The 26,454-nt window shown below is 38.9% G+C and overlaps 1 protein-coding gene across 1 annotated transcript in view; it reads right to left on the bottom strand.

The window, feature by feature from the left end:
• The window catches only part of PIEZO2 (piezo type mechanosensitive ion channel component 2), a 316,185-nt gene that overhangs the window by 78,667 nt on the left and 211,064 nt on the right, over positions 1–26,454 (bottom strand). Inside the window, exons 9-18 of the mRNA XM_074893340.1 lie at positions 20,022–20,153; positions 18,895–18,933; positions 16,936–17,074; positions 16,402–16,535; positions 14,043–14,279; positions 10,462–10,585; positions 8,592–8,845; positions 7,788–7,936; positions 6,858–7,031; positions 3,608–3,649 (exon numbers count right to left, since the gene is read on the bottom strand). Of these exons, the coding sequence (XP_074749441.1) occupies positions 3,608–3,649; positions 6,858–7,031; positions 7,788–7,936; positions 8,592–8,845; positions 10,462–10,585; positions 14,043–14,279; positions 16,402–16,535; positions 16,936–17,074; positions 18,895–18,933; positions 20,022–20,153 (1,424 nt within the window). The remainder of the gene's footprint in view (positions 1–3,607; positions 3,650–6,857; positions 7,032–7,787; positions 7,937–8,591; positions 8,846–10,461; positions 10,586–14,042; positions 14,280–16,401; positions 16,536–16,935; positions 17,075–18,894; positions 18,934–20,021; positions 20,154–26,454) is intronic.

Here is a 26,454-nt window from a genome sequence, read left to right as displayed (position 1 = left end):
AAAGACTTTGCAAATTTTCTTCCAGCTATAGGTTTGGGAACAAATGAAAGCAAAAATTCCATGGCTGTGGCTTCAGTATATTTTATAATGTCTGTCTTTAATAGTGCCATTCATTCTCTCTTTTCTACATCCCACAGAGAATTTTTCTTAGATATATGTCAGTCTCCTAATAAATCTATTAGTAATTTTCAGACTACCAAAACTGGGATACAACTGATTTAACACAGAAATGGTATTTCTCTATTGCCATGGTGCCAATTTTTTCTGAGATTTATTCAGTGTATATATATTTTCTTTACTGAGAAAAGGGATAGTCTCTTATGGCTTCAGATATTTTTGTTTTTCTCCCCCAGCTGTGCTGTTGGGACTCACCTCCATATTCGCAGAAAACCCACTCTTCCTAATTTCCTCATCCTATGTGCTTTGCTGAGCACAGCACTTACTGCCACAAATAGTCCATTTGAATGCGACTTCTTTCAATAAAATCTCCCTTTGGCAAGTGCATATCTATATGATCAGGTCACTAAATGTTTAGTTATGCTATTGAAATTACTACACTCAGCATACTTTCAAGCACCTGTTAGACTGTTCCTGGACTAATGCAAGTAACTTTAATATGCTACAGTACCATTTCAGGGATTTATTTTTCATGATGTGAAATTCTGGCATATCACCATTTAGACAGGAAATTCTGCCCATTTTAACTAGGATTTTTACAGTTCAAGAAACAAAAAAATCTAGATTTATCCATCTGATCATTAAAAAATAAGAGCAGTTATTGAGAAAGTCAAACAAGCAGAATTATTTTTCAAATATTTGGGAGTTCCAGTTTCTTCAAGATGGAAACTTTGGTGGCTCAAATGAGGGAAAAACTACAGAAATTTGACTAAACAGTCCTGAAATCGAAATACCGTACCAATTACCAAAAAGCAGAAATGGTGGTTTAAAAGTAGAATTTTAACAAGACGGTCAAGCACCAAAAAATCTCACTGAATAAATCCACTCATGACAATAATTACTAAAATCCCTTATCATGGACTGGGCAATGAACCTGAGTGTCCCATAATCAGAAAATCTCTTATACTCAACAATATATCCTATTGAATGGCTACTGAAAATAGAGCTTTTTGTATGATATACTTTATTTTCATATTTAAGCTAGCATATATACCAAAAGGATATTGAAATGTCTGTAAAATGACTAAACAATAATATTCCCTAAAATGACATAATCTAACTTTGCATTCCTAAAACTCTTATAAAGTACCAACAGAAGGGTCATGTATAAAGAAGAGAGAATGAATTTTTAGTTCAGTTCAAATGTTATGTAGATCACCAGTTATTATAAATCACCAGAGCCCATTTGAAAGTGCTTATATGAATATATTATATGCAAGTATCCATATAATCAGACAGGTTTTGCACACATGCAATTGCATTGATTTTAATGAGGTATCTTCCCAACTGACTTTTATAATGGAAAAATCTACATTCACACTGGTGCAAATCAAGGACTTAATGACTTACCTCAGTGTAAACTGGACAGAAACACAGTAACCCCATAGGATTTTGTATGAGAGGACTCACCTTTCTCTTATTCATATAGCTCCCACACATATCCAGGAGATCCAGAAGGTGATAGGATTATAAAGATGGGTACATGCAATATATATACCTGATAAAGCCTCGGTATGAGCTTAGTTTTCAGTATGTCAGCATTTAGTTCTATCAACATGAGTAGGCTTGAGCACAGGACCACGTGCTCAGGAGATCCAAGGCTAGATAAAAATCCCTACCCACTATTCAGAAAGTTAGTCTATTTTGAATATTTCTTCCCAAACTTCCCCATTTATTTCTAGGGCTGTTTTTCCTCTTTTTTAAATTCTTTTTTCCACTATAAGATCACATGATATCACGTAACAGACAACACTGAGGTATTAGGGTATAAAAACTGCACTAGTTTAGAATATCTAAGACAAGCTACTCATACAGGCTTCACAGCCAGTCAGACGTAACTTCAGGTTGGAAACCACATACTGGTGGGAAGTTATCCAAAATAACACAAAGGTATTGTGTCTGATACTTAGGAAGAGAAATAACTAAATAATAATGCAGACAACAAGCCTTGAAGGTACAGCCACTAATGCTTTTAACTGAGAGCATTTCTTACCCTCAAATTCATTAAATAGGGTATCAATAATGAGAAGTATACTAGTAGACCTAGTTTTAGGCATCAAAGCAATTTCAGAGGACCCTGAGTGCTTTCCCTGCTTTTGTAAGGGGGTTTGCTGCCTGCATCCAAGGCCAGCTGGCTGATACACATTGGGGTATGTGGACAGGCCAGGAAGCCTCAGCATAGTGGGTCCCCCTCCTTTCTTTGGAAGCTGCTTTCATGCTGGGGCTCTCGCTCCTACATTGTGGCTGCATCACAGCTGTGTCTGCGCCTGCTCTCATGCCTCCCTGACCCTAAAAGCCTGACACACAGACTAACTCTCTGCCTTTGCCACCCATCTGGCTTGTCGTTATGGACTTGCTGGGAGCTCACCAGGTTAGGGCTGACCCTCGTTACCATCTTTGGATCTGATCCTCACCCTCAGTTGCTGGTTCCTGTTCCTGACTCCCTGTGGGTAAGAACCCAGCCTTGCCTCCTGGTCGTGCTCCTTGGCTCCCAGCTTTCCTGCCCTTGCTGCTCCCTGACACATGGGCTGCCTACAAACCAGGTTTCCAGCTCTGGTGAACTTTAAAGAACCCTGGCCTAAACTATGTGATGACATTTGAAGAAGGAGCATGAACATGACACATAAATTAACTTCTTGTTAGAGCAGGTAGTCAAAAATAACTAAACAAGGGATTTTCTTGGCTTTTCTGTTTAGATTCAGTAGCAACAACAAACTCAGAAGTCCTTCTATTCTCGGAGCTGATTAAACAAAAGCCCACATTTACTCCAGGATATATTTTGAAAGAAAATGATTTTGTGGAACTGTTTTCAAGATACCGTTTATAAAAGGATGACGATGATGGCACTATGAGCTTTTGTAATTTGGATCCTGTATCACCCAACTCAACCCATGAATTATCAGCCTTAGCATGCAGTGGTTTCAATGTACTGCCTGTTCCATTTCTGTCTTTGAATTGGAAAATCTCAGTCTGTACAAACTCATAATACATACTGCACATTTAACCAACCTGGCTCTCAAACTCCCCTTCTTAGCTGCTTGTGAGGAAGACAGGGATGTGTGCCTGTGTGTTCATGTGCGCATGCAGGCATGCATCCTTCCATGCACAAAGGGTAGATAAATGAGCTTCCTCAACCAAGTCTATTGTCTGCAGCCCATTACAAATAGCACCAATTATTCCTGTATTGAGGCATGGGCAAAGTTTAAGAGAAGAATTCCCAGGTGGGAGATGAACTCACAACGTATAAATATGCAGGAGAGATGTATTAACCGCTTCACCAGCTTTAGGAGATTACAACCCCTGAACATTATCTCCCTGCTTACTTCATAGTACTGTGCAGCAAGAACATACTTTGTTTTAAGGCAATTAGAAGTAACAAAAAAGTTAAGGTACATCTGTTTTAACGGAAAGGAAGAATTGAAGTACCCACCTATTAATTATTAGATAAACACGGCCATTGACTTTGGCATGGCTATGAGGTGGGAGATGAAAGCACAAGAATGCATGAGATGAAAATGGGAAATGAATTAGAGAGAGAGAAAAGGAAACTGTTAAATAGGAATGAATGCACTTCCCTATCTACCAAGAGAGACACATTGTCATAACAAAGCACAATCTGACAGTTTAACACACACCATGCAGTGAAAAGTCTAGGAAGCTTTTAAATGCAATACTTAGACATTTAGATCACATGCAACTTCAGTTAGAACTACAGGTGCTTCTCATAGTCCCCAAAATGTGTGAACAGCCTCTACTGCTTTATCTCAAGTAAGCCTTTATCCTTAAAAATAGATATTTTGCTTCTTTTTTAATTTAAAGGTAATTATGATCGAGCATCATACCACAGAAATTATCTACCCCACAGCCTTTATCTCTGCCATACCATAATTCATGGTACAGCAAGGACATGGGCTTGGAAAGTCCCAATCAGAGGATTTTTTTTCTCTTGCTCATTTCTGCCACCTTTAAAAATAGTGAGAAGTGCCTCACTGCCATCTCCAGTTTCCATCCCGTCTATTTGCAGCTGGCAGAGCCTTACTCTTGAACTCAACCCTGTTAACTTTGCTCACGTCAAGCAGCATCTTAATACATGAACAGTCTCAGCATTTTTAACAGGACTCTTCAGTTAGACACAAACATAATACCATAATCATACATGGCAGTTCGGGGGCAGATGGAGGAACTGAAGCTGCTGTCTCTATTAGTTTCATGACTAGCTCTCACCTGCTGTGGTTATTTTAACAAGTTTGCTGTTAAAAGGACTGAGTTCTGCCTGCTGACTCAAAATTAAGGATCAGATTCTTTATTTAAAGTTTTTGCTTATTGCAAAAGAAACAGCATAAAAGCAGTTTTTAAAGGTAAACTAGCTGTTGAATGCATGCTAGTGTTTTCAAAGGAAAATGGAAAAATAATTTTTAGTGGCTTTGTAAAAAAATTGCACATACACATGTGAGTCTTGAATCTGTGTTTTAATTGTCCCTGCAACTTATTTCTATTGCTAGAGTTACTGTTAAGCTGGAGCTGGTTGTGCTAGTTCTTATCCAGCTTTATACATCATCAGTACAAATGTCAGCTGAGCTCTCATCCTGAAGCTTTGAACTATGAAGTTGGCTGATGCTCAGAACTGATTTATCACATTGAGGGAAGAAGACAGATGGATCTTCATATGTCAGGCAGTTTTAATGGTAGTACAAACAGAATTGTTCTGGTTTGGGTATTGGCCATACTTGTGAAAGTTTCTGAGGAGGAACAAATGATATACATGATAACTGTGATTTTCAAACACTGCAAAATGGCAAATGTAGCACATACACTACATTTAAGAGTTAAAAATATCTAGCTACTTATCTGACAGCTCAATACAATCTAGTACATATTTAGACTTAAAAAGATAGCATTATAGTAGCAAGACAAAAAAGCTAATATCACATGATTCTCTTCCCCTGTCACTTTAGTAAAAAGCCTGGTGTGACAACGAATGTCTGTTTTCAGCACCTTATCTCAAGGCTACTTACACCGGGCAAAAATTTTTGCTCTCAGCAAGACACTGAAAACATTTTGTGTCTTTAGTATCAGTGGTTCCATCCTTCAGGAATGATGTGACTTTAGTCACAGTGATTCTCTTCATGATAACATTTGGAGAGCCGTATCATATTTTGGTATCTTTCATGTGTAAGAGAAAGCTTTCTAAGTAGTGGTTTCACAGGCAGAGTGTACTGTACCATGAACCCACCTAAATCCTGGGAGTGCCTTGGAGGGTTTTTTTCCACTTTGTGCCTACTGGATTGTGTTAGTAGGGAGGTGGAAGCTGTTACTCATCACAAGTGCAAAATGTATGAGCTACAAAACAGCTTGCACAGTTACTGCAAACTGTAATGCATTCCCCCAAACGCCTCAGCCCAGGAACAACCCCCATTTCAGCTCAAACACCTATCTGGGCTCTGGTTTCAGGGCTTGACTGCCCAATTGAGAGATGTTAACGTGTACCTGCTGCTACACACAAAGTCTGCTATGGGCAAAGAAAGTTTGCTCACAGGCCATTTCAAAGGGCCCTTGAATTGACCATCACATTTAGCAATTCAAGAAAAGCAAAAGGATAAGGTATTAAAGGGTAAGTTTAAAAAACCCCACAACATTGTTAGGAAATTTTGTCAAGTTTGATTTTTCTGGTTTTAACGATTATTTAAATACAGAAACTGGAAGCATTCTATAAAAGTAGAGGTTATTCATACTAAATTGAATGCATGAGGAATATTTGAAATGCTTTTGTAAATCTATCAAGTCCTAGAGCAGAATTCTCTGTTAAGATAAACTGTCGTTATTCCACAACACACTGTGGTGTATGTGATGTTATGCAGCTAGTCCCCATTCATAGAAGTGCAGCTGAATTACACTTATCGCTGGAGAGGTAAACACTAAAAAGTGTCTAAATGAATTGGTTTATTCAAAGAATTAGAGTAAATGTCATTGCATAATATGTCACTATGTATTATGAAACCATTTATCTCTCTTAGAATCCAGGAGCAGGATCCTAGGTCAGATATTTTTTATGCAGGAGATATGGAACAGTTAAACAGAGGAAAAGTGAGATCCCAAGAATCATGACAAATGCTAATGAACTTCTGGATGAGATCGCTGAATGTCTCAAAGAGCTAGCATAGCCAAGGGTCAGTACTTTAAAAGAGTGACCACAGGTTTGGGATTTTTCCATTTCTGAAATTCAACTTTACAAAAAGGCCTAATTGTCCAATGCAAATGCATTTGCCAAAGATCTCCCAATTTTCATTTGGCCCTCGAAATGGACATTGCAAAACAGAAGTGACCCAAATTAAAAGCCTTATTTCCTATTATTGACAGGACTTACAAAAAGGCACACATAGCAATTAAGCATCTAACTCCCATTAAAGGTCAAAGCCAATGAGATAATACATAAACACTGCTAGTACTTTTGAAAATGTACCCCAAAATGAAAAACTTCAGTGTGTAGGGAAAAGTGGGGGAAGGCAGATACTGTGGTGGTCATTTGTTTAGCTGGGTGCTGGATACTGAGCACCTTCTTTTTAAGCCAGGTAGTCATAGCAAAGGCAAATAACAACTAATGAAAAGTGAGAATTACAAGACAGTCAGAAACAGCATTTTCATACAGATAATCAATAGCTCCATTTACTTTGTTTCTGTACCTGTAAATAGTGTTGTCCTGTTTGCTGGTTACAGCTTTTAAATCGGTGAGCTGGAGAAACCGGTCATGGAAATAGTGAAGGTGTAAGATACACGCCAGTAGGAAGGAGGTGGGGATAAAGATGCGTGTGAAGAGCTCAGCCACAGAAAACCGTTTTAAGCCAAGGTCCTCTAACCTGAAAAAAAAGTAAGCCACTAAGCCACATTTTCACACCAAATCTTTTTCTTGCCATGAGACATTATTACAAACTATTTGCAATAGGAAATAAAAGGAAGGCTGGTACTTGTTACGTGGTTTTTTAAAGCAGCAATTTTTACAAAGCAAATATCTTGCATTTGGACTCAGTAATGTACAGAGATACTATAAATGTACAGAGATACTATAAATATACAGAGTCAGATAAACCAACCCTGCCATAGAGCTCTTGAACCAGATGAGTTATCTCTGACTGAAAGTCCTGCACTAGACATCCACTCATATTGCATATACTTCCTCAAGCTTCTGTTGAGAAATGTTGAACACATCATGAGGAGGAAGAGACTCAGCCCTCCTCATTAGCAGGAGGATAGGTCCACCTTCATCAGCTCCAGACATCCTGCAAATCTACCCTTAATCTCTTCCCGGATCTTGTTGCTATGGTCAAAGAGGTAGAGAGAAGTATTGGTACTGTATTGGGAATAGTAGTGATGCCAAGGCCTTGACAGCAGATGGGTGAAAATATGACTCTTTGAGCCCCTCTCATGTCCTTGCTCATCTCTATTGTTACACCAATAAATCTATGGCTTCAGAGCTGAGTGCTTAAAGTCAGCTATGCCTGGGGATGGTCTCATGATGTTTTTCCGCCATAAGAAGGAAGACTACTCGCAGATCTTTCCACCACACTGAACTCAAAAGTCCAAAAAAAAAAATGAAATTAATCAAAACCACTTACTTGCTTTCATCCAGGCCTGTCATGTTCTTCCACAACCCAGGGAATGACTCAAACTGGTAGGTATAGATGAAGATAAGTACCAACATCGTGTAAACAACCACTGACATCCAGAAGTACTTTAAAATCTTTCTCCACCACTCATAGTGCACCTGAAAATTACACATTAAAGATGATGAAACAGGCTGAAGACAGACACTGACAAAAATACTGACAACACTGTACTGGAAAACAAAGACAAAGAATACTATCTTTCCTAGCTTGCCTGAAGTAAACAACGCTTACCCAACAGTTATTTGAGATACAATTTTTACTCCTGAGGCACATGCACTCAAGTACAGGTTTTTGTGTAAAAATGTCTGCTGGAACATGGTCACAGACATAAAGGCCAGAGACAGCTTCAGTCACTCAGTTTCATCACCATTAGGTGATGAAAGTCCAGAAGAGGGACTCCATGCTCATTGGTGTGTGGAAGCTGTATGAACCAGCTGTCATAAAAACTGGTGGCTATGTAGGATGTGCACAGGCCCAGAATTTTCCCACAGATGTTCCAAAGCTCGCAGTGATATGGGGTGGTATCCCAGAGCAGAGGTGTGTATTGTATGCATCTAATGCTTTGCCTGTCACTATTATCAAAAGCCAAAGGAGAACTAGTCTTAACCCCTTCAAATGATCTTATTATGTTGTATCTAATCAAAGAACAAACACACTGTTTATGAATTCTGTTTGGAGCTACTTTATTACCAAGTTGAAGGTAAGAACCATTGTATTCAAGGACAAAATTCAGTTAACACAGTTCTCACTTACCTGATAGAGGGCCACACAGAAGAGGAACAGTACCATATAGATGATTTTGTACATGACAATTCTACCCTCAAAGCTGACAAAGAAGAACATGCCCCCACAGACGTAAATCCAGTACTTGATGAACATAGCCATCACCAGCTTCCCCAGGACTTTCATAATATCCTGTTCATCCTCATCATCTTCTTCCTCTTCCTCCTCCTCCTCCTTCTCCTGCTCCTGTTCTTCTGCCACTTCTCCCTCTTGCAACTCCTCTTCTGCAAATACAGAGTCACATTTGGCTTCTGTCTGTTCTGGGGACTTTTAGTAAAAATTGAAACAGGTGGAAAGTAAAATTTCTGCACACAACACAGAAACTTAAAACACAATATTCACAAGAGACTGTATTTCTGAATCATACAGGCCTCCAGAGCAGGGGAAAGAGTTTTAATTTCCTATGAGCTTCAGTCTGCTCCTGGAGCCATACAGTGCATAGCTATACATCCTTACCAGACACCCGTCTTCACTTTTTGTCTGAAATGCAGGCAGCTGTAGTGGAAAATTAGAGCCTAAGGGTTGTGTAATAGATAACAGTCAAAACACTTTCCATGGCAATACCTATACTCCCAGGCAAGAAACCTTTTAAACTGGAAAACAAAGAAACCACCAGCACCACCAGAAACCTCTAATTTTGAGTTTAAACTTTGAACTCTCATCTTGAGTTTGTACCTCTCATCTTGAGTTTCGTCCTTTAGAGAATATTGTGGTTACCTCCAAAAACCACAAGCAAGAGAAAACATTACCATAAAATCAAACAAGCTTAAAAATATAAATGCCACACTGACACTGCTGTTTTTCAAAGAAACTACCACTTATCCAGCTTCTTCTGCTGTACCTGAGCAGAAAAGACAGGCTCCTTTTGCCCTATGAAGAAGTCAGAATTCCCCAGCTATTAACCTTGTGAGGTTTGTGGAGGGCAGGGTAAGCGTCCCCCCAATAGCAAGCACATGAGCAAGTATCTAGATAGAACAGGGCTTGTCAAACTCATAGTACGTAGCTATAATGCTTTTCTTCCCATTGAGAACAATATTGAGACCACCATCAATAGGCTTGGCCACTCCTTTTGTCCCATTCACCATCCCTCTCCTCAGACTCCCTCCTTGCTTTTGACTTGCAAATCCTTGAAGTGTCCAGCTCTGACACTGATCAGATGTTTTACTGAGACAAATACTGTAATTAATCAAACAGGAAACTACATCACTGCTTCCAGGGCTGGCTTTCTACCATTTCAGGCAGTTGAACTTGTTCAAATCAGCATCCAGGAAAGGGCAAGGAAGGTTTGGTCGAACACGCCCAGAAGCAAAAGAGGTTCAGGCCACTGAGGTGTTAGGTGAGCTGAAAATGTAGCAGTAAACTTTGCTCTCAGGTATGCTTCTGATAGCATGAGCCCCTGCACTGAAAATATTTCCCCACTGAAATTAGTAGTTTAACTTCGGGTTTTATACAAGTGTTTATGTACAAACACAACTTCCAAGGAATTTAGCAACTGACTTTTCCTATGTAAACTCTTCTTTTCCTGTGGTTAAACTCCTAGGGCAATTAATCTGCTGGTTTGAATCTGGGACACAGGAATAAACTTATTACTTGAAAGTTCTGTGACATTTCTCAAATGAGACATTTTAATTACCTTCCAGTAAAGAGAATTCTCATTTTATTTGAATTTCTAAAGTTCAAAGGTGTTTTATTTTTATATCCCAAGAGACAGTTGCACACAGATTTTGTAATATCTTTCTTAGCTAATGACAGGTATCTTGCTAAGTGCCTTCAGCATCACAGAAATGCAGTAACTGAAACTTCTATCATGACTGAGGGACTAAATTGGATCTGGCTTTACCTTTTTCTTCATTTTCTTCACTTCCAACTTTGACCTCAGATAAAGTAGCTTCTTTTAGCTGAAGTGCTTTCTGTTCAGTGAGGTGTTGCCTAAGCAGTAGCCAGAAAGTAATTGTGAAAAGAATCTGCAAACAAAAATCCAAACAAAAACAACAGAATAATTGTATATTCTATGTCCTACTAATACAGACGCATGTTTTCTTAAATTTTGCATGCCTTTGATGCCATCATTTCCATTTTCTGATGGACAGAGAAAACAAAGTGCATCTTTGTGGAAGTTAAGTCATTTAGGAAACATCCTGCATTAAAACCAACTTTATTTCATTTGCACTTTTCCATCGAGTAATAACTTACTCTGCATCTTTTCTTAAAGGTATTTACCTACATGGTTCTTTTAATTCAGTTTTTAACTACTGTTTTATAAGTTTAACGTCTTCTCATTATGTACTGATCGGTATAAATTCCATTTGTTATTTTTTGTTAATTTTTCTTTTTTTTCAGGGAAGAAGCACATGCAGGTGAGTGTATTGTCATTATTTGGGTTTGGCTAGCAAGACCTGCCTTCAGGAATCACAGGTCCCAGAGACTATGGAAAAGTTTGAAGCAAAGAAGACACACCCTTGGTGGAAGAGGATTAGAGCAGGGAATACTTAAGCAAACTGAGCATAAGTAAGTCCATAGGTCCTGATGGGATGTACCCACAAGTGCTGAGGGAGTTGGCTGATGTCATTGTAGAGGCTACTGTCAATAATCTTTGATTGACTGTGGTGACTAGGAGAAGTGCCAGAAGACTGGAGGAAAGTAAATGCCACTCCAAGAAGGTCAAAATGCAGGATACAGGCCAGTCAACCTCACCTTGATCCCTGGGAAGGTGAGGGTGGTGAGACACTGGAACAGGTTGCCCAGAGAAGCTGTGGATACCCCACTTGGAAGTGTCCAAGGGCAGGCTGGACGGGGCTTTGATCAATCTGATCTAGTGGAAGGTGTCCCTACCTATGGCAGGGGGCTTGGACTAGATGATCTTTAAAGGTCCCTTCTGACCCAAAACATTCTGTGATTCTAAGGTGATCAAGCAGCTAATCCTGCAAAACATTTCCTGGTGCATGAAGGACAAGAAAATCATCAGGAATAGTCAGTGTGGATTCACCAAGGGGAAGTCATGCTTGACCAACTTGATAAACTTTTATACGATGAAATGACTGGCTTGGTAGATGAGAGGAGAGCTGTGGATATTGTCTACCTTAACTTCAAGAAGGCTTTTGAAACTGTCTCCCATAAGATCCTCATAGACAAGCAGACGAAGTATGGGCTGGATGGACTAGATGATCTTCAAGGTCTTTTCCAACCTAAATGATTCTGTGATTCTGGATGAGCAGACAGTGAGGTGGATTGAAAACTGGCTGAACAGCTGAGCTCAGAGGGTGGTGATCAGTGGCATAAAGTCTAGTTGGAGGTCAGTGACTACCAATGTACCCCAGGGGTCAACAGTGGGTCTAGTCCTGTTCAAACATCCTCACTTATGATCTGGATGATGGGTCAGAGTGTACCCTCACCAAGTTTGCAGATGACACAAAACTGGGAAGAGTGGCTGATACACTGGACGGTTGTGCTGCCATCCAGAGGGACCCCAGACAGGCTCGAGAAATGGGCTGACAGGAACATCATGGAGTTGAACAAGGGAAAGTGCAAAGTCCTGCACGTGGGGAGGAACAATCAGTTTACGCACCATTACATGTTGGACACTGACCAGCTGGAGAGCAGTTTGGCAGAAAAGGCCTGGGAGTCCTGATGGACACCAAGTTGAACATGAGCCAGCAATGTGCCCCTACAGCAAAGAAGGGTAATGATATCCTGGGCTGCATTAGGAGGAGTGTTGCCAGCAGGTCGAGGGAGGTGATCCTTCCCCTCTGCTCAGCACTGGTGAGGCCACAACTCAAGTGCTGTGTCCCATTCTAGCACCCCAGTACAAGAGACACATGGATATACTGGAGAGAGTCCCACTGAATGGCCATGAAGATGAAGGGACTGGAGCATCTTTCCTGTAAGGAGAGGCTGAGAGAGCTGGGACTGTTCAGCCTGAAGAAGAGAAGGCTCAGGGGGAATCTCATCCAGTGTCTATAAATACCTGAAGGGAGGGTGGAAAGAGGACAGAGCCAGGCTCTTCTCAGTGGTGGCCAGTGATGGGACCAGAGGCAATGGGCACAAACTGAAACAGAGGAGGTTCCCCCTGAACATCAGGAAACACTTTTTTCCTGTGAGGGTGACCGAGCACTGGCACAGGTTGCCCAGGGAGGTTGTAGAGTCTTCACTCTTGGGGATATTCGAAAGCCATCTGGGCATGGTCCTGGGCAATCAGCTCTGGATGTCCCTGCTTGAGCAGGGGAGTTGGACCAGATGACCTCCAAAAGTCTCTTTCAGATTCAACCATTCCATGATTCTGTGAAATTTACAAAGTCCATTACATTCAGCCTAAAAAATCCTTCCAGACATCTTCTATTAGTTTTATGGGTGTGGCTAAATCATCACATATACACAAGAGTTTCCTTTCTTGACACTGGCTAGTTTTAGATAAGATATTTCATAATAAAATAATAAGACACAATGTCAAAGGGGCTGATGTATTAAGACAGTTAAAACTCCTTAGAGATTTACAAAGTTATTGAGAGAAACTGTAGAACTTCTCTTGCAGAACCCCTTGAGCTTTAGCTCTCTTACTAAACTAGCCCTACCTTTACGAGAGAAATAATACAGCACTCACTAATTTTCAATTGCATTAAAGACCCAGAAATGGTTGTCCAAAGGGCTCTGCCAACAAGGAAAATCACTTACAGAATAACGTTAAATGGTAATTAGGAGTCACAAGGGAAGTGATTCACTTAGTGCAAGGGAAGCAGTGCCAACTAGATGCACTCTCTGAGATGCCCCTCTTGTGTGCTCTAGAAACAACTTCCTATTTATGTTCATTCCCTCCCTCAGAAGCAAACTTGCCAAACAAAATGCATTTTGTAGCACTTTCAAGACATCAAAGAAAAAATCTATCATACACTGACATCAACAAACTCTCTTGTTTCTGACCTGAAATGGATTCCAATTCATGCTACTTCATGTGTAAGGATAAAGAATTAAATCTCAGACACAGCTATGTACTGCTCCTTGTGCCAAATCATAAGGGAGTCAGTAGTGTTGGTAATTGCAATGACATCACAGTTCCAGTTGCCATCATATTCAGAGACAGACCTGACAGCCCATGGCTATTAATCTAACAAATCAAATCACATCTAGTTTTGCATCCAGTTTATAAAATCAAACAAGTGAACAATTCCCATCCACTAAGATTTTTCCACAGAATTATCATGCAAATCTACAAAGATGTCTGACACATTTGTTTTGGTATTAGCTTAACAAGTGAGAAGCAGTTTTCTGAACACTACTTTTAAATCTATCCTTTATTGTAGAACTGCTACTGAAGTGGTTATACTGAATACTGAGGATTCACTCTTGAAGAAATGCCGAGATCCACATTTTTTATTACAATATGTTTTGTGGTTTCATAAATAAACCTCAGCTGTTTGTAACACCTACCTTTGATGCCAACTCCCCAGGTTCCTTTCTTTCTAAAAAACCGGATACTTGAGGAAGCTCATCATTCCTGAGCTCAATACTCCATATATACTGCAATGTTAGCAGTAAATTTCCATAGAAAACCATGAATGGTGAACTGATCATGGCGTATTTCCTTCGGTCCCGAATCATCCACAATGTGCAAGACCAGATCAGTAACACGAAAGTCAACCAGCTGTGATATGTGATACTCCATGCCTTGTGGAAGGAGGAAAGAGAGGAAAAAATGTTCATGGATACATTCAGGAACAACATTGATGCATATTGCCAGCTACACTTACATTCGTTTCTCTGCTTAGTGCCGATTTTCATTGTCATGAGACTCTCATCCATATTAATCAGCTACTGGGCCAGCTAAAATAAATCCCTTGGAGAACGTGCAGAAAGTGGATTCTTAAGAAGTCCACAGCTGAGGGTGAACCCTGCTTTGTGCTTTAATTGCACTTTGGTAAAGTTTATAAGCAGACTCATTACACCAAACTAAAAGAGATGGAAAATACAGACTAACTTTTGGGCACACAAGATCTTGCAAAAGTAGCAGCAAAGAATTCAGAATAGGAATAGCAAAACATATTCAATAGCTACTACATTCAAGGCCTTTGACAGACTTACAAAACTATGCTAACTCCATACTGTTCTAGCTTTTGTGGAATCAATTTAAAATGGAAAGTTATGGTATGCACACTGCACACACCTAACCTGAAGAACATTTAGTTACACTAACCATGTTACACTACTTGAAGTACTCACAGATACAGAACATTTTCTGTAGCTTGCAGAAATCAGTTACTGAAAACTGCTCTATTAAACACTAGGGGAAAAGGACTGGGTTTTTAAGTATTTTTGATTAACAATGTATTATTGAATTAGAACTAAATTCAGCTATAGATATGCTGTATATATAGGTATAACTGTGGTATATATACAGGTATAACTGTGGAATAACTGCCAATTAAACATTTTAGATTCCTTCTCAATTTAAATAGAAAAGTATGATACATTAAGAATATTTCAATCAGTTTAACTCAGTCTGCTTTGAAATTATGTCTTTTAAGGGTATGCAAAAAACACTAATATACTATTTCTCTGTCCCCATATAAGAAAATAACTTACACTGAGCTGTCTTTGTCTATGATATAAGTGGAACTTGCATCAGATCACACCATAAATAAATTCATACATGAATTTGGGTCATATAAAATAGGGATATATCACTAAGAAAAAAGCTAGTAGTGTCTCAATATTAAACTACAAGAAAGCTCTTCAAATATATCTTCTTCTTTGATATTGAGAGATCTGACCCTAGAAATGAATTAAAAAGGAAATGTAGATTAAATGAAGCATGTGAGTTTAAAAAATAGGAAAAAGAGGCATTATGTCAATATGAAAACAATTACTCGCTATGTCTCAGAATGCATCATGCCAGCTCCAGATTCTGCACAAGGAGTCTGCCTTATTTAGTTCAGAAACTTTTCCTGCTAAAGGACAGCAAATAAAATTTCAAACTTTATGCAAACAAAAAGCAGCCAAGCTAATTTGTTTTACCATTTTTAATGCAAAATTGGGCCAAGAAACTTTATGGTTAATTTCATTATAGTTGAAACTTTTCCAAAACAGTAAAACCAAAGCTTGCATTGGGAATATAGAGAGAGATCTAATCATTATGCTGAAAACTTGCTACAGCACAGCTCAAGGTATTTGCATCAAGTGGGCTTAAAAGCAAGCAAGAACTTGAGACAGAGAAACAAGGGCAGTAAGTAAAACAATATTAAAATCTTGCTTGGCACGAAGTTGTATTTTCCTTGAGACCTTTCTGTGTCAATATAGGAAATCAGTCTTTACAGATCTCTTCTTCTCAGAGAGTAACTGAAGGCATGCTTCAACCTGAAATAGGAACTGTATTTTTAAAATTTACTGTATCACTATGAAATGCTTTAATTTTGTAGTTAAATTTCTCAGTGGAGCAAAAGCATGACAAGCCTGCTTTTGCAGAAGCTTGGGAATCAATAGAAAACTGAGTCCCAGCAGTTTTTTGACATTCAACAGACAACAAAACCCAGGGCTCTCAGTCTCAGAAATGTGATGCTTTACCCAGAACCCCATGTGTTGCCCTATTTATAGTTCTATAACAGGCCTGGGAATTATGCATTAATAACCTAAAACGGACCCAAAATGATGCTGACAACACATTGATATTTTCTAACCCTGATGCAAACACTTAGTGAAAACCAACCAATGAGATTACTTTCAGGAAAACATTGAGAAGACACATTTATTTGTAAAATTAACAGCATTATTTTTTTTTGTTGCTAGTACTTACCATCATGGCTATCAGAGCACAAATGTAACTTTGTTTCATGATAAATTGGAATACAGAAACCAGAGCATGTAATTTAACATTTTCTTTTTCCTCCTGAGTAACTTCCTCTTCCTCCTCCTCCTCCTCTTCCTTTTCTAAGTAGAAAAAGAAATTATTATTTGCAATTCATGCTGGTCTAAAAGTTGTATATGCACTCTCTCCTGGAATGATTTCATTTGTAATCACTCTGATGGCTACTTCTACAGCAGTCAGCAAGCTCAAGATGGGAGCGAAAGAAAAACTACATTTTAGCACAGTAAAGCAACAAAACCCCTGCAGTTACTGTTTTGGTAGGCAAAGTATTTTGTATAGTATATGCCTACAGCCCAGTTTACAAAATTGCCATATGGTCAGCCATCATTGTAAGGTGACCACAATTATTCAACTTCAATAGGCCAAAGAGCTTACCAAAACTAAAAATGGTAGAGGCAGTGAGTGAAGATACAGAATAAGAAAAAATATGGAACTAAGGGTAATTCCCAGGCAATTCACTACCTGACATGTCATCCGAAGGCTCCCATTTGTACTGTGGTGTTGAATACATGTCTGCTTTGGCTGGACCATTTTCTAATGGCAGTGCAGGGTGGATGGTGTGATAGTCAGCAGGGTTCCCGTTCACTGTTACCAGCAGCACCTGGCAGAACATCGGAGAGAGGCACTGCATTTAGGGTGGCTTGTAGGAGAATGTGACTCCTACTTCTGTGCTTCGCTACTGTTGGATTGCCAGTGTTAACAGAGCTTTACAAGTAATTGCAGTTACTTCCTTCCAAAGAAATTGGTATGTTATAGTCATGTTGCAAAAGTAGCACATAACAGCTTCCAAAATTAATTCTTATTTTTTTATGTTAGGTCAATAAAATCACAAATTTGTTTCAGTGAAGTTCTTTAGCAAACAGCAAAATGCTGCTGCAACTTTGAACTTCTGTAAATATTTCTTTTAAAAGACTTCAAGTTTTTTTTCAAATTCCCAGAATGTCACATTGCATTAGGTAACACTTCAATTTACACACAAGCAGTCTGAAAAGGAATAAAAGTGTGGATACACAAGCAAAAGCAATTATGTTACTGCAGTCAGCTGAGCCATAGTAAATGACTGTTTGTGTGCTCTTGGCCTGTCCTACCTATGAAATTAAATGGAAAGAACAGTGTAAAGGTGGACTAAGTTAACACATCCACAGCTCAGGAAGGCTAAGGTTGACCGCATGGCTCAGTGCACAGACAGTACTTTGGTGAGCCCATCTTCAGACATCCTGCCTTTCCCAGGTTAAATTGGTGTTTTACAGCCACTCTAAGAAAGCATCGTTATATATCCTGTGTTTAACTTAAAGCTGTAACAAAAAATTCATCCTCCTTCTTAGGCAAACTAATATGTCGAGATTTTCAGACTTTAGTTCACATCTAATTATTTCTAGTAGTTATGAAAATAATGGCTATAAATTACTTCCAATTTTAAATTATTAGTGGTAAGATCTACATTTGCTGCCATTAATAAAACCAGCTGCAGTAAGTATTGTTACTGATGCTGCATTTATGCCACCTGGTAGTACTAATTCAACACTCTTTCACTGTTTTATTTTTGTGACTTCAGTTTTAGCCCTTGTGCTTATTTGGATTAGGGCTCCAGCAACCACAATCATAAATATCTCTTGTATTGGTAGAAATTCACATGCAATGGGTTACTGATGGTAGTACATGCTGAAGACTGACTTCTGCTTAGACTGTAGAAGAGGAGATAGGAGCATATTTTGCCTGTCAAAACTATGCACAGGCATGTGTGCACTGTTTCAGAATAATATCTGGGTTATGTTCAGTTATATTCAGCAGCTACACCAAGCACAGGCAGGGGAGCACATTTAGATTTGGCTGTAGCTGCTCCCAAAGTTCATCTCATCTAATCTCCATTCTTCTGTGTATGCTGAACAGAGGGAATGTTTCTGCTTTCAGAGTCTGCTAGGGTCTATAGCAGTCAAGATAAATGGATCATTTGCTGTCTGTTCAAACAAAGACTTGGATTTTCTGTAATCTGTAAATTGAACTCATATGTGTTGTCAGTCATGCTTTAAGGGCCTCAGCATTTCAACGTCAATGAAAGAAAAAAATACAGCAAGGAAGCTAAATCAAGTTTAAAGATGGCTTGCATTAGAAAGCATATTTTGATATCTTATTTAAACCCAATGAAATAGCAAAGATCGTTTGCCAGTTGGTACTACTACAAGCAATTTAATTTCAAATCATCAATTTTAGGGCTAATCGGTGGTTTCTCAGTGCAATTATTAAGGAAGCAAAAGACAATTATATTTAGGATAATCAAGGTTATAGGGTAAATGGCAGGCTAACCAAAATAAAGAAGTTTTGAAGATGTCATCTAAGGTTTTATCTGTATATATCAGTGTAATCTGTATTTACACACATTAAGAAGAATTACAAGATTACGAAGACTAGTAGTATACTAACATCCGATGGCTTGTATTCATCTTGGGTCATTGACAGAAGCTGCAAAAAGCAATGCAAGGACAAATTATTAAAGAAGCATGGCTCAAGCATTAATAAGTCTAACTTTCTGAATACATGCATGCATATTTGCTGACTTTTGCAGATTTGCACTAAGAAATTCAGAAAGAATTCTTAAGAAGCTAGCAAAATTTTACACTATGCTCCACAAAATGATATTTAGTGTGCCATAGCATTAACATAACTCTACTGTATGTTTCTGTGAATTAGAAACCAAAACAGAATGTTGCATTGAAATTTTAGATACTAGGTCAAAGAATTAATCAGTATGGCGTTATACTGATTAACTGCTTTCTAATGTCTTTCTAATGATCTAATGCTTAAAAACTGTCTTTAAATGATCATTAGAATTACTGTAATTATAAAAATACTTGCAATGAAATGTTTATACTAATATAAAATGTGAAACTTCATTCATTTGCCAGCTCATTTACCATTACTATTATAATGACAGAGCTCTTGGGGCTTGAGTATATGTGGCCTAACAGAGTGTTTGTATACCCCAAATTTGACTGCAACTTGTCAAATGAAATTTTGCACTGCAGCTGTTGAGGACAGATGGTAGAAAGCTGGACCTTTCCAGGAGCTTTTACACCAACTGCCTTAACTGCCCTGCTATAAATATCCAACAAGGACACCAGTATGCTCAGAGGAAGATAAGCTGTTAGCCCCCCCTTACCAATGACCATGCTAATTAGTAATTACAAGGCAGACCAAATATTTAGATCAGGATTTGGCTCTCTGACAGACTTTCTAGCTGTTTTGCACACAGGTAACAGCCTCATGTCAAAAGCCTGGCCTAAACTTCTTAAAACGCGGAAGCTGAAAACAGAGAGCATGCTCTTCCTTTACTTCCTTACACTGGTTCTAATTTTTGTTTTATTAAATTTTATAAAATATATTCCTACTCTGCCACACAGCCTTGATATTGTACCTGATTTATACAATCACATGTGAAGATCTTCTTACTTGCAACCTATATAATAATGTTGCTTCCCTTAACTTCAAAATAACTGATACAATTGACTGAAATTCAGTTAATGCAGAGACCCTTCCCCCTCCAGCCTTACTTTTCTCTCATCAGTTGTATAGTGGCTTGCATACCACAGACTGCGTCTTCTCTCTGCTGTCATTGGAATTGGGCTGCAGGCTATTTCTTTGTCATCTTCCCTGCTAACAGATTTCTCTTCGTCAGGCATCTGCTAAACAATACAAATGACAAGACTAGTTATAGCTCTCTAAACAACAATCTTAGCAGAGCAATTTAAATTTTCCTCTAATTGATGCTCCCTCTCCAGAATATGTCTTTGAAATGTCTTTTAGTGTCTAATGCACTCAATCTATGACAGATGACTCTTACTGAGATGACACTTTCAGAAATGATGACAGAGCTTTTCTATAACGGGTAGTTCGTCAATGCCAAGATATTTCCTGATAGTTACAAGACACCAGAATTACACAGATCTCCACATACTACCTTACCTTACTATATAGTCATACCATAACCTAGTATACAGATGTTTAATTTTTAAGGCAGTGTATTGAAAGAAAATTCATTCTTCTCATCTGCCTATACATGCAAAAAGCCAATTTTGCTTCACTGAACAGCTGAAGAACTGAAAAAATCAAAACCTTTTGAGCATATGTATTCACCATTAAAGGCTAACCTAACTCACCAATCCATGCCTCAATACATAACAAAGTAGTCCGTGCTGGTCATCCATCTAGGCTCATCTAGTCTTGCTTCTGAGCCAAGCCATAAAAACACCAGTGTGTGGTCATGCTCACATGGAGGACAAGATGACTGGAAAAAGCCAGTACAGATTTACCAATCATCTGATTGCTTTTTATGCTGAAACAACTGGTTGAGTGGATGAAGGGACATCTGTGGATGTCAGCTACCTTGATTTTAGCATCTTTGACACACTGTCCCACAACATCTTTGCTGACAAGCTGGTAAGATATGGACTTGACAGATGGACCACAAGATGGGTGGAGAACTAGCTAAACTGTCTTGCTCAAAGTATGGTAATGGCTCAAGGTGAAAATGGTAGTCAGTCATGAATGGAGTTCCTCAGGGACTGGCACTAGGTCTGGTACTATTCAATATCTTCAGAACTATCATCTGGATGGAATTTCACCCACACAAAGTTTGTGAACGACACTGAACTGAGAGGTGAGGTAGATGGGCCAGAAGAAAGAGCCACCATACATAAATAAGGTAGAGATGGGCCAATAAAAAATGCACAAGGTTTAACAAAGGTGAAGTCCTGCATCTGGAATAAACCCACATAACAGTAAAGGCTGTGGACAGAGTGTGTGGGAAGCAGCACTGTGGAATAGGTTCAGGGAGTCCTGGTGCATAGCAACCTGAACATGAGCCAGCAGTGAACTCCGGCAGCAATGAAGGCAAACATGTCCTGGACTGCATCAGCAAGAGTACTGCCAGTAGATCAGGGGATGTGATTATTCCACGGTACCTGGCAAGTGTCAGGCCATACCTGCAATTCAGTTCTGGCATCCCCCCGTTCAAGAGAGACATAGAAAATCTGGAGAGGGTCCAGCAAAAAATTGCCAAGATGATTAGAGGGTTGGAGAAGCTGAAGGATGCAGGAATTAGGGTTTTTTTCAGCCTTCCAATACCTAAATTGTAGTTTTACAGAAGACAGAGGTACTCTTTTCACAGGGAGGCATGGTTATAGGACAAGAGGCTAAGGGCATAATTTGCTTCAGGGAAATGCCTTCTGGACATTAAAAAAAATATATATATATTTCATCATGAGAATAATTAATCACTGGCATTGGCTGCCTTTGCTGGAAACATCCCAGACTTGGCCCTGGACAACCTAATCTGAGGCCCTGCTCTCACAAGAAGTTGCATCAGATGATCTCCAGAGGTCCCTTCCAACCTGGACTGTTCTGTGACTCTGTGATTGTCTGTGATCCACATGCTCTATTTCTTCATCTGTGACGGCACTATTACCACTAAATTGAGGAGGACTGCTAATGCACCGCTCTTAACTCCATCTTAATTCCATGGCCCAGCAGGGGTATGGGGCTTTTCAAATAGATTTAATATAGATGTTATTAGAGCACAGTGACAAGCAGGAGACCTGGTTAGCTGTACATAAACCATGCTAGCTTACAGCTCCTCTTTGGGCTGCTCCAGACCTCTTCCTGCACTGTGCCTCTTTCTCTGGCAATCTTCAACTTCCCAGCTGAGCTGTCACAAAGCAGCAAAACCTTGCTGTTCATACCAGTGAGAGGAGGAAGCTCAACCATGGGGTGCTAAAGGGAGGAAGCAGGTGCTTTGGAGCCAGTAGGCTGCATGTGAAAGTTGTGAGCATCTTCAGTGCAGTGTTGCTCAGCAGGACTCACTGGCCCTGGGATACCATCAAGGAGAAGCTGCCACTACTGAAGTTACTCTGTTCTCGGCTTTGCGCAATTTCTCATTTTGAACCTTAGACTTTGATTCTACTTCTAGTTTTCATTACTGTTTGTCCTCTCTACTTCCTTAGTTTTCTGGTTTCTCCTCTCCTCCCAAGACTTCATGTGGGTTTTAGATTCTTGTCTCTAATGGAAATAATAAGTATTCAAAATTTCAGAGGAAGGTGTGCAAGAACATGAACTGAATATTATGGAATAATAATAGCAGTGGCTATTCCACTCTACCATTCATTAATGCCTGGATGTTTTTCTCAGAACCAGTGGGAATGGTGAGGATTGAAAGGTAGACTTACCTATGCTTTAAAATACCTCTTTAAAAACCTGTTTTCCTGTGTGTAAAAGTCTTGTAGTGCTAAATATACACACATGTGATTCTAATAAGAAATGAAAAGTGCTCAAGTTGGGTTCTACATTGCTGTTGAACTTAGCAAAGCTCAACAAACTTTGAATTACCGAATTCAAAGAATTACCAAAACTCTTCTTCCTCTCATCACAATCTCCACTGGTACCAGTTGTTTAGAGTATTGAGTCAAATCCTTATTCGTACAGGTGTAAGGTCTTGCTTCATAAACCCACCCCTATTCAGCCAAGTATACGAGTGCTTGTGGAACCTGGAACCTGGGGCAAGGTGTTACTGACTTCAGTAGGACTTAAGGGTAGGTTCAGGAACTTTGCTGAGCTGCAGACAAAATATAGACTACACACCAGCTGTAGTAGCATTAATCTGAATTTACCCTGTTAATAACTACAAAACAAGTTAACTAATTGTCATTTTTTATTTCAACCTGAACGATTTGTTTGTAAGGACTTAAAATTTTTCTCTTGCCTATTTTGTCCTTTCTACTTAGCAGATATTTGTATTTTTGCTTCAGATTAAGTCTTACTAAGTTGACTTCTGGTTTACAACAAAAATATCCATATGCCCTGGTACTTGCTGTTTTACTTAAACTCTATCTACTGCCAACAAAGAGATACCTCATGGTGTAAAAGCTAGTTTTCGTCTGAACTTGAGGTGTTTCAAAGGCAAGGTTCCAAATTAGGCTTTTAATGGGAACTAGCTAGTGGTAAGTGTTCCCATTGCTTATGCAAAATCAGCTGATGCAATAGAGTAAGAATAAATCAGGATGCTGGACAGAGGTCTGCAAAGCTACCCATGGGAACAGGACATCCAAACATCCTAGCTGGTTTTGAAACTCTCTCCATTCCAATCCTAATAGTAAGGTCCTATTTTTTAAATCTGGACTTAGATAAACAATGGTTATTAATTTAGCTTTACTTCTCAGACGCAATGGTAGCACATTTAACATACAATTATGTATTTATATTTGATTGTGAAAGACCATTCCTAGCCAAACTGTAAGATGAAATAAACTGGCTTTGTGCTTAAAATATTTGTCACTGCCATTTGAAACTTTAATATAAATGTGGACCATAAAAAACTGTTTATCAACAGCATTTAGTTTAGCACCAGGGGACCAAAACAATACCAAAAGACCTAAGATGTAGACAACGATTTTAGTAACATATTTCTAGCCTAAGAGATTATAGGGAAGGGTGGGAAACCTTGTTTTTTCTTTCTCAGAAGATGAAGAAAAGTCAAAAACCACAGTACTAGTCATGTGATTACAACTTGTGAGAGTCCTTTGACTTGTATAATTCTTCCAGTTCTTCCACTACCTGAGCAATTCTCAAGTGCCTCTGAATTCAAACAATTCTAAAAATTCTTTAAGAGGACTCTACATTAAACTTTGGTAACTCTGTTGATTTCTCTACTATCCCTTACCACTCACTGGACAGAATAAATGGGCCCTATTCATATACTCAGTATTAGCAGTTACAACCATGAGCTAAAATCTCCAGAGGCAGATTGCCTCTTCTTATTTGCAGAGGTAGAATTTCACAAGACTCAATGTTAGAACAAATCAGGATCCAAAATAGCAGACATAAGAAAAGCAAAACTTCCACTGACCGCCAAGGGTGTTTTGGATGGGTAAGAACCATACAGAACCCCACACAGAGACCATACACTGAAATCTCATACGTGCCGTACTTGGACAGACTGGCGCACACACAAAAAACTTCACCCTGAAACTCAAGATTTGAAGTGGACATTGTTCTTGTAAAACTGTTCATCAGCTGCAGTATTCAGAGACAGTCTCAAGAGCATGTGTCTCAGAGACAATTCCTGCTGCAGTCCAGCAAGATTCAGTTCACACAAGAGGGAAAAAACACCAAGTGTACATGTCTTACTCTGTTTTTAGAATCTGCTATGTCAGTATTATACTTAGCTTATGTACACCTTTTTAGGCTGAATAAATATTTCCTTATGCATAATCTATCATACACATTTTGTTCAAATCGGATTTTGTTCATGAGATTCTTTTGAATAAAATTTCTAAGATGAGCAACTTTTAACTGTACATGACAGCAGTATGCAAAGAACAACTGCTTTACACCAAACAGTACATAGCATATTGTCTTTGCCAACCATTCAACTATAGACAGCTTAGTGGTGAGATCCTAAATACAGTGTAACTTTGAAATCACTGGGGATTGCAAAGGCAGGTTATATACTTAGTACCATAATGAATCAAATGCACAAATTCACAAGTCAAAAAACATTTCAATGAAACCTGGAATACAATTATTTCTGGATTTAAATAATTGAGAACGGAGTCTACCAGAAGAAAGCTAGTAAGAGAAAGATTAGTTCCTGATCTATGGAACCACTAAAGGAAAAACAAAATGCATATGGACAAAAAAAAGCCGTAAGGAGAAAGTGTGTAAAATATGGTAAATTTTGCAAATCTCAGCATCTCTTTCTAATGACAAATACTTGCATTGCAACATTCTGTGCATCAAAAAAAAAGCATTAATGCATGGTATTGTTTTCTTTACAGTGTTCTCTTTTTTAAGTGTCCATTTATCTTCAGAGGCATCTGAAGTTCCCGTGGGAGTGCCAAGACTTTGTATTGCCTCTCATGTAGCCATGGGTTTGAGAGACATCAACTTTTCTTCAATAAATCTCTTTTGATACTTACTTGCTCTAGCGCAGTTGCTTAGAAAGCATTTCTAATTTGACTTGTTTCCAGTCCTCAGAGACTGATTTCAGTGTTTTATGGAAATATCTATCTCAGACAACACAAGTAGTCTAAAAGAAAGTGCAGGCAAGTCCACTATAGTTCCTCTCTAATTCCTGGAGGAACTTGCAGGATTCACTCTATCCTGAGACATACAGGCCCATTTCTCTCCACTGAAAAAGCACAGTAACTAACTCAGACCCAGCACCAAGCTTTAAGATGGTGAAAGTTGGATGAAAACAACCCAGGTACTGGAAATGAATTCCCAGAGATGCTGAGATCACACAGCTCCCACTAACTGCATTTCACATGTGGTTACTCCTCTGTGAGCAATTCTCATGATTTTACTACACAGTTTGTGAGATGTGAAGTTTTAGTTACAGCCCCAATGCTAAAATCATATTATTATCTGGAATTCTCAGTTTTCATTTAAGGAGAGAAAAAAAGCCAGCTTCCAGCTGCTGCAGCTGCAGAAAAAAATAATAGGAAAAAACCCCTAAAAGAACCCAATGCCAGAGGGCACTGGACCACAATCTTGTGACTTTAGAAAAGCCAGTCTTAAGATTTCTGGAAACTTAAGAGACGATTTTATAATAACTCAAGCTGACAGTTCTGGCATCATTCTACTTTTATTATGAAGCCAAATATATGTAAACCCCAAATATCAGACATCTCAATTCAGAGGTGATGTATTTTGTCTGCCTTTTTAAATGTTAAACTGTTACATTATCCATTACATGAAGAAACACCCTTAAAATAAGAAAACCTTCAACATTTTTACTTTCTACTACGAACTCCACTAATTCACAGCTCAGTCATGAGTATTTTCATTGTGGTTCACAGCACTGCTAAATCTGAACTCTAAAACTCATGTCAAGCCTCAGATGATCAGGAGATTAAAATAAATGTTTAGGATCATCCTTTTTATACTTCCAGTTTCTAAGCTTTTGGGGTTTTATATTCCTTTTTTCCTCTG

This window comes from Strix uralensis, chromosome 1 (assembly GCF_047716275.1).
Source record: "Strix uralensis isolate ZFMK-TIS-50842 chromosome 1, bStrUra1, whole genome shotgun sequence".
Classification (NCBI taxonomy): Eukaryota; Metazoa; Chordata; class Aves; order Strigiformes; family Strigidae; genus Strix; species Strix uralensis.
The sequence above is the reverse complement of the archived record's forward strand: the minus strand, read 5'-3'. Positions and strand labels throughout refer to the sequence as shown.